The 9,760-nt window shown below is 31.8% G+C and overlaps 1 protein-coding gene across 1 annotated transcript; it reads right to left on the reverse strand.

Moving 5' to 3' along the window:
* Positions 1 to 631: 631 nt before the first annotated feature.
* On the reverse strand, positions 632 to 4,102 carry LOC123664942. The gene is made up of 6 exons (XM_045599308.1): positions 3,970 to 4,102; positions 2,651 to 3,022; positions 2,367 to 2,464; positions 1,947 to 2,155; positions 1,652 to 1,871; positions 632 to 835 (listed from the first exon to the last, which is right to left on the reverse strand). Exons 1-6 carry the CDS (start codon positions 4,100 to 4,102, stop codon positions 632 to 634), a joined length of 1,236 nt encoding a protein of 411 aa, XP_045455264.1.
* Positions 4,103 to 9,760: the final 5,658 nt, after the last annotated feature.

Raw genomic sequence — 9,760 nt, forward strand, 5'->3', positions numbered from 1 at the left:
ATTTTTCTTATGCTTGTGTTACAGGTAACAGCTGACTGTTATAAGTTATAACTAAATATTTTTCTTAGATAAATATACATATAAATAATACAACAAATACGAATATATACTTAAATACACATATTACAGCCAGACTAAGGCGGGAATCGAACCATCAACCCGCGAAACAGAATGCAGTAATTCGAAAGCTGTAGCTAGGATATAAAATCTCTATAATACTAGCTGACCCCGCAAACGTTTCTTTGCCATATATGTTATTAACCCGCTTAATCCCCCCCCCCCCCTTATAACTTAGGGGTATGAAAAATAGATGTTGGCTGATTCTCAGACCTACCCGATATGCCCACATAATTTTATTAAAATCGGTCGAGCCGTTTCGGAGGAGTTTCAGTGTTTAACACCATGACACGAGAATTTTATATATTAGAAAAAATAAATTTAAATCCCATATTCTTATTACCTGAAGTTTTAAAATCATATGAACTTTTCTAAAGTAAGCGAGGGACTAAAATAACGATATAATAATAATATAGTAAAAAAATAACGCACAAAATGGTCTCTATTCGATCAAAAATGTCTAATACAGAATCTACTCAATGGGACAAAATTTGGTCATTCTAGAAATTCTGGGTTATTTCTTTCCCTTTCCCTTCCCTTTGCCCTTAACTTCTGGCTCAGGTTCTGGCAGTACTTCTGGCGGAGGTGGAGGCCAGTACTTGTTGAAGAATTCTTCATCAGCAGCGAAGGATAGAGGTAAGATGTGGTTGCGACGATGCCAAATCTCACGGTCTTTGTCTTCTTGTTCCTCTTGCTCACGTTCATCTTTGGCGCGAAGCTGATAATATGGGGGTAATTTTTATTAATTGTACCTCGTAATTTAGCGTAAATTCCAGGGATCTAAAAAACACTTAAACCGAATCTTGAACTACATATCAAGTTACATTACAAATACAGAAGATAATCAAACCATCAACAAATAAGCCCCTCACTAACTCATCTTTGTAGTGGGGTTATGCTATGAGAAAATGCAGTTTATTTTACGCGGTCAAAGATTACATAAATAACCAGACACTAAAAAGCATATTGAGTAGGTAAGTATGTGCCTTTTTGGTACTTTGATTTTGGCATATTTATTTATATTAGTATATTCTATTATATAGATATTTAAAAAGTAAATATCGTACCTAGTATGTGTTGATATAAGTTCATAAATATAAAAAATATCTACTTTCCTTCAAATTAACTTGTTTGGGTTACATCTGTATTGACTTGTAGCATTTTAGAACAGCTAAAGTAACCAATGTCACTAAATCTTAAAGTTTAAAGCTAAAAGCTAAACATTAAAGTAGTTGGATTTATTTAAAAGTTAATTCATATATTTCTGATTCTGTCCTTGTGGGTCTCCCCACCGTGCCTAGGAGAGCAAGTTAAGTTATCGGTCCCGGTTGTTATCATGAATCACCTGATAGCGATTGTTACTCATAGTAGGTAACATTCCCGCCAACTTGCAGTGGAGCAGCGTGGTTGCTAAAGCTCCAATCCTTTTCCTACACGAAAGAGACCTATGCCCAGTAGTGGGATAGGCTAAATGCGTTATATATATTTTTCTTGGACGATAGTGGTAAATAAATAAGTACTAATAGTTAGGTACCTCTAAAAGAGCTAAGTACTCTTCTGTATCGATGTCCTTTTTCTTTCCTTTAGCCGAAGGTTTCTCCTTTTTGGGAGACTTTTCTTTTTTCGGCTTAGACTTCAGAGGTGCAAACAATCGTTTAGGGTTACGCATTTGAAATGGAGCGTCGATTAATTTATATTCAGGGCTAAACGTGAAAACAGATCGAACGAGATTGTACTGGTAGTCAGTACTGAACCTGTGGAAGTATAAGGTCGCATTAGATGTATGTGGTTCTACCCTCCCAAGTCCAAATTTAATCCAACTTACTAACAAATCAAATATATAATGTATGATGTTTGTCAAGTCTTTCAAGGAGCATTCATATTCTGCGCCTTCGAAGGTAACCAAGTGCTTTGACTCGGGCGTCATTTTAGAAACGGACTTTCCTTCATCCACCGCCTTGTAAAACACTCCAACCTCCTGTGGTGTTGGAAGATGTTCTTCCTCTGCTACAAATCTTGCAGCTGACAGCATATTGTCCTGTGAAGTATGGAGGACGGTATTTGACCTTTTCTGTATTCATACACACATGACTCACATGACAACTATACCATAAGCATGTAAGTACCTATATCTTGATACATGACCCTTGATAATGACAATTTTGGGGGCAGTTAAAGAGATAGGTATAATAAATACTTATTATTAAAATGTGATAAAAATATGGTTTAAAAATTAGCATGACACTAACTTGAAAACGTTTCAACATACGCTGACGATCAGCTGCGTCGAAATGTTGCATTTCTTTCATCCACTCGCAAAACCAAAGTATCAACACCGCTTGAGATGCTACAAACGATATTAAATTAATAAATAATTTAATGACATTAACGAGGATAGGATAAATCATGTAGACATAGTCTGGTATATCCATCAACAAAAGCTGGAACATCGCGGCAAATTAGATACATAAACTGGCAAAATAGCTTATAGTCTGGCAAGAACATAGGCTAGAATGTAGGTATTTTTACTTACATCTATCCATTTCATCGTTTTGAGCTCGTCTCAGGAGATTGGCTAATGTATCTAAAAACCAAAACTCAGCTAAACTCCTCCTATATTCCGTGCAACCTGTTATCTCTCCCAAAATATCTATACATTTCTGCTGTGAAGTAGCTTGTATTCTAGGTATTGCTGTAGGATCTACATCGCTTTTGAACTCCTTAGGTAGTACGTGAATTCTGTTATACTCCTCAATTTCTCTTACTCTATCAGGCAATACTCTTCTTAACGATGGCGTTGGAAATATCGCTGATTCTTCTTCTTGGAGTTCCTCGACTAGTAACTCTTCCATTTCTTCTTCGACTGATTCTTCTATTTTGTCCTCTTCTTCTTGTATTGTTTGAACTAAAATGAGAATTAGTGAGGGAGTTTTTATCACATCTGAACATAGTTATGTCAGAAAAGAGTAATTTAGGTTTATATTGCATAATTGTTATTTTATTTCTCTTACTTAAATAAGTATAGTAGTTAAGTAGGTATCGGCGTAGTTTATGTATATAATCAAATTATGGTTTCCTTATTATGGTACCAAAGTAGGGATATCTCCTTTCCAACAAAAAAAGAATTATCAAAATCGGTATATCCAGTAAAAAGTTATGTGGTATAATACAACGTAGGTCGACGAAAAGGCGTCAAATAAAAACGCAATATTAGATATAACTCGAGAAGTAGTTGTTAGATCTCAAATAAATTTAAATGGGACCAAATGACACACACTACCTTTCGATTGAAAAAAAAATTGTCGAAATCGGTCCACGCGGTCAAAAGTTCTGATGTAACATACATAAAAAAATACAGTCAATTGAGAACCTTCTTTTTTGGAAGTCGGTTACAACTGGTTTACAGTGGTGCTAAAAAACAGACATATTATGTATGTTACAACTAGTAATGAGCAAAGCAAGACCAAGACTAATTTTGCTCATTACTAGTTACAAAACAAGGCTAGGCTTTAGATTAAGAACCGTCATTTTGAAGTTAGATAGGTTAGGGTTATTTTTTATTTTTTTTTGTAACGAAATTATGCCGATAAACGGCCAAATTTTGAGCTTAGATAAATCGTCGGTTCTTAATCTAAAAGCCTTACCCAAAACAAACACTTTTTTTGTTTTGACAAATTCAACGTCATATAACTATGTTTATTCACCGCCCCACCATACAGTAGCATGTAAATTGAGGGTGATGAGAAGACACGATGACGAACTGTAAGCATTTCTTTTAGTAGAACAATAATGTTTTTATAATGAGTACTTCATTAAGAATAACAGTGGATATGCCATTAAAATGGTAAGTACCTTCTTCATCCGCCCCAGAATCAGACGTTGTTTCTAAAGATTCTGGCGCTGATCTCACGCACACTATACCAGAATCTGAAAGTAATTTATCGAGGATCATCTTATGTTCATCCTCTGTTTTACGAGACGACATATTGGATTATTCTGTATCTTAATCAATAAAATATTTGCCGCGCAATGTGTCAAATATTCTGTGAATTGTCAGTAAATAATTCAAATGGGTTTCTCGTTATTTGTTAATGACACATTTTGACACCTTATTATTATTATTTTTATATTACTGAAATGTATTCAAAAAGAATTTATAACATTGCGTAGAAGTGTTAGAGCAAATAAATTTATGACAATTTTTTTTATATTTATCTAATTAAATGGTATAAATATATTAAAGGGTAAAATATGCTATTACTTTTATATATTATATATTATTTCCGCATGCGGGTTCGCCTGCGTGGATTACAAAATTTTGGCTGTTCGGTTTAACCTCGGTTACATATAGCTTATGTGACTCCGGAATAGCGTAGCAATATCTTGGTAAAAGAATTTTTAAAATTGGTCTAATAGTTTTGTATATATAAGTCCCGTTGTTGGTCTGCCATGGACTCCTAAACTACATAACCGATTTTAATCAAATTTGCACACTGTGTGCAGTTTGACCCTACTTGAAAGATATGCTATATTTTATTTTAATATGTGTAATTATTATATTTAAGAAAAAAAAATAAAATTAATAAACGAATTTACTTCTGAAAAAGAAACGACAAAATTTGAAATTCAACAGATTTTATTTTGAAATAAAATTAATAAAAACCCAATTAAGAAATAATGAATAACAATTAAAAAAGACGAGCTCTTAAAAAGAAAACACGAAAATCCCTTGAAATTATGCATTTATAGTTTTGCAAATGGCTCTTTACTCGAATCTAAAGTCGCACTATCTTGAATTACAAATTCAGATACGCGGGAAATTCGCACATTGCCATTTCATCCTTATCTTATAACACATAGAGTTACAAATACGTTATAAAAATAGAAAAAAAAAATTCAAATATGTACAGGTACATCAAACAGTCTCAGATTTCATTAATTTGGCTTGACAATTAGTGTAGACTAATTGGAAAACCAAAAATGGGGCCCTACGAAGGGTACCGAAATAAGAATTAAAGACAGACATAGTTTATGCTTATGTATTTGAATGTCATGGGTCGGTGAATGCGATAGTTTTTGGGGGAGAGGGTGGTCTGGTTTGAACCGGCTTAAACTAGTTTCGTCGAGACACGGTATCGCCGTGTTTTGTTTTATTATTTACGTGTTTTTTTGCTGTCTGTTTATAGCTCTATAAAATTGAAAAGTAATTTAATTTTATTTTTATTTTTAGTGAAATATCGTTTGATAAACCATCCTAAAAAGTACTTCGACTTTGTAATGAAATTAAGATTTCCTTAATTAAATATAATTCTATACTAGTAGTATTAATGAACCAAAAATACATTTGATAATCTACATTAGATAGATAGATGATATTTAGAATAACCTTTTATTGTAAAGCAAATTTTACTTAGGTAGGTAAGTATATTATGTTTTAGAGACTGTTGAAAATTATGTATTTAAAAATAGGAACAGATGTGGCTTAAAATATTCCTCCGAAGATTATTTAAGCCTCGAACAAACGAGAGATCATAATTATCTCATAGTTTTTAGCGACGGCAGCCGATGCGAGCGATGCAAGCATTTCATTTTGTAGTCAGTAATACTTATACTTACTTACAATGAATACCTACTAGTTATTTAAGTTGGTAATCTTCAGAAATTACTTCTAAAAAGAAAGAAATTAGTTTACTATGCTGTATTATTAATAGGTCTATACCCATTTATATAATAATAACTAGCTGAGCCCCGCGGATTCACCCGCGTAAATTTGAGAAAAAATTGCAATAAAATATATGTATATGCTATAGACTTTTTCAGTAAATGAAACTACCCAACATAAAAAGAACTTTTCCATTGGTTAATTTTTTTATTTTTATTTTTTTTTTAAACCTTCCGTGGGCTTTAAGGAACATACGAAAAAATGAATTGGTCGAACCATTCAGGAGTTATGCGCTTAGCAACATTCATTTTTATTTACATAGATATGAACATCCATAGGGAGTCATCTCTTGATAATAAAACTTACCTATTACTAATGAAATGATTAAATAAATTTATAACTTAAATTACTTCATAATACAAATCTTAAATTATATAATATTATTATAATAAATCAACAAAAATAATTATAATTCGAGTTTTTCGCAACAAAACCGCAGACGAAGTGTAGTTAATGCGCTGCTCAATATAAATATATGCAGTAGTTTTGGACCCCTCCGAAATATAATGAAGGGACTCCCCTAGTTTATTCCACTCTAGTTTTAGGCTAGATCTGATTTTAGGGCTGCTAGCTTATTTTTTTTTTGAAAGTTATGCTATACGCATTTTTTTTTTGTACTAACGAGTTGTTTTTTTGTAACTAAATGATATATGGTGTAGTTTTAATAAGATTTAATAACACTTCTAGGTTTCCGTTTCCGTTTGAAAGTTTAATAATTTAACACATACATTAAGGTCTCCCTAATTAATGAGTTTAATTACTAAAAACTTTTAATGTAAGTAGATAAAAAAAATTGAAAAATATGAATTGAATAAATACGCAAGTATCTAAACTTCTTAATAAATTATATTTTTGTTTATAATTAATCTCCTTTGGATGGTTAAGATGAAGGTTCATAAAATATTAAAGTTTGTAGATATTAACTGAATTTGAAGTACAAAAGTAGTAAGTGTATACGCAATATGATTGGTTGATTTATTTTTGTTCTTGGTAAGTAAAAAAAAAAATCTATATTCAAGTATGTTTTAAAAGCACTTTTTAATTGTTATTTAAATAATCAAAACTAATAGTTTTTAATAGAATAAATTTAGTTAATGTGAATCAAATCAAAAGATTCGAAAAGTAGAGTTGAGAATAATGTGCAAGAACTTCGCAGTTACTTTTTGAAGTTAAACTTCTTAACGCACGCTTGACTTGGGAAGTAGGTAAGATGGTGAAAAGTGTGGTCGGGCGAGGCGAACGGAAGTTGAGAGGGGATATAAGTTAGTGAAGATAGAAAGAGAGAGTGTTACGTTTCGCAAGTTTTACTTCAGTTCTGTGGTCTAAAAAGCATACTCGTTTATTTTAAAATAAAAACGGTCAGTCACTAAAATTTAATCTTAAATGATGTCGTAATGGTTCTTCCGAGAGAACGCAATGGCAGAAGATAATTTTATAATCTACCTCAACCCGCAGTGGAGCAGTGTGGTGAATAAGGCCTATGCCCAGCAATGGGATGTTACAGACTGAGTAGTGAAGAGTTTATTTGTTTGTTTGAACGTGCTAATCTCAGGAAACAATGGTTTGTTGGATTGTTCATTTACGGAGATAAGGTATATAGGCTATATAATATTTTAATACGTTATTTCCAAACGTTGACGCGGATGAAACCGCGGGGCGTAGCATAGTTTTTAATTTACTATGACTATGACACACAAAATGTAAGTGTATTTTTCTCCGCACAATTCGAAATGGCACATTTGTGTTTGCAGGGTAGGTATATAGGTACCTAATTGTTTTAATAAAGTGACTTCTTCTCATATGTTAACAAATATTGCCATTAAACTTGTAAAGCTATTTACAAACGAATGTAAATTTTGACTAGTTTGTAAAGTTTGTGTAGTAGTGTAGTAGGGCCTGTGTAGTTGAAAGCTTGGCTCTACCAGACTTCTGATATCTTTTTGATATATGATCTCGTCTTAGCAAAATATTATATGAAAACGATTTTGATGCGTATTCACTTCTTCCTGTAACTTATACTTTTATACTATAATTCAAAGGTTTTAGGGTGATGATTTGCAAGATTACTTACTTGCAAGATTCGGCCAGTAACTGTTGGACATAGCCCTCTTTCCCCGTGTAAGAGAAGGTTTTTTTGTAATTTTTTTTATAGGTGACTCGTCAGCCCTGCAGTTTTCTCGTCCGCATCGAACCCGCGCCCGCCGCTCGAGGGCGCCGTCTACGATGTTTACCAAGACTCGCTACTATCGCTCATAGCGAAAAATAATTATTAATATCCATGTGTTAATCTATATACATAAAAATGTATCGACGAAATGTATGTACGCGAGTGACTTCTGAATTACTGCATCGCGTTGGATGGTTATTCCTTGTATTAGTTATTATTAGGTTAAGGTTTGTATAACGGAAAATTAGAAAAATATGGAGGTTTTTAAAGCATAGCATTTTATTTTTACTTATATTTCATTTAAAAAAAAAGTTTTATGAAGTAAATTTTAGTAAAGATTTTGGTTCTAAGTACAACATGAAGCTTAGAATGTATTTTAATATAACCAGCTACATAGGTACCTACTCATATATATATATATATATATATATATATATATATATATATATATATATATACACACCACACACATCTATATATATATAAAACAAAGTTGTATCACTTATGACCACTTATAACTCAAAAACGGTTGGACCAGTTTTTACGATATTTGATTTTTTGGATTTCTCTCAGTTCGGAATAGGATAATAAGTATTAGAACATTGGAAAAATGACGAAAAAATAAAATAAGAGAAAAATAATTTTCCTATACAAAATGATCATGGGTTAGCTATCAAACTAATGTTCATCCCGTCGATACGGTAAACTCTTCTTAAAATTAAAGAACGTATTTAAATGCTTAAAGGTTTCGAATTATCAATATATATCCAATAATAAGAAAGTATTGACATAAACTTATATGGGTTGTCAAATATTTATGCGTGCGTTCAGAAAATTTAGTGTAAACTAAAGAAACCAAGCTACATAAATATACAACAAATGACGAATGAAAAAATGACAATAAAAAAAAAGTAAAGTAACGGACGAGAAATTGTAAATAGAAACACAGTGAAAACTGGAAAAACATGAAGTTATGGGTATATTTTTACTGTAAAAGTGTGTTTTAAAGTTACAGATGTAGAAAGTTGTTAATGAAATCGTATTGCTTTTTCGTATCTACGTAACGTAAGTATAACTACTAGATATATATTGTTTTCAGATTAAAACTTTTTCGATAACGAATAAATCCAATTAGATATTATAAAAAAAGAAAATTACAAAAAAGTTTTTAGCAACATTCTTACAAATGCAATTCAAATAACAATAAAATAAATGAAAAAATACATAAATTCGATCTAAATCTATTTCTAAATTGCCGAAAACAAAAATCGAAAATAAAATAAACATTTCTCAACATTATTACGAATAAAATTTTAAAAGGGCCCAAAATGAAAAAAAGAAATAATTTTAAAAATCGAACATTTCAACATTTAAAAAAGAAGTTCTTATAACTCGACGCAAGGAACACGAAATATCGTTTATCGCACGCATTATTATGTTATGTGCATACCTTTGTTTGTGTGTCTGTGTACGTACACGAGGTGCGTGCGTGGCAAAAATGCTTCGCGACTTGGGTAACTATTGGACGCGTTGGACTGGCGTCGAGACTTATTTGTACTAAATATATTTATTAAAAAAAAAAATTATAATTACTCAATGACATCAATATGTGACCTAGTTGTATACTTATATGGCTCATTTGATATTTTAGTTTGTAAAGTTAAGGTGTGTATGAAAATTTTGTGTGTAGTGTCGTAAAAAAAAACTTACGTATTTATATTTTGTATAGATATTCAGTTCCGGTCCCTGTTGTT

The sequence above is a fragment of the Melitaea cinxia genome, chromosome 23, assembly GCF_905220565.1.
Source record: "Melitaea cinxia chromosome 23, ilMelCinx1.1, whole genome shotgun sequence".
NCBI classification, from domain to species: Eukaryota; Metazoa; Arthropoda; class Insecta; order Lepidoptera; family Nymphalidae; genus Melitaea; species Melitaea cinxia.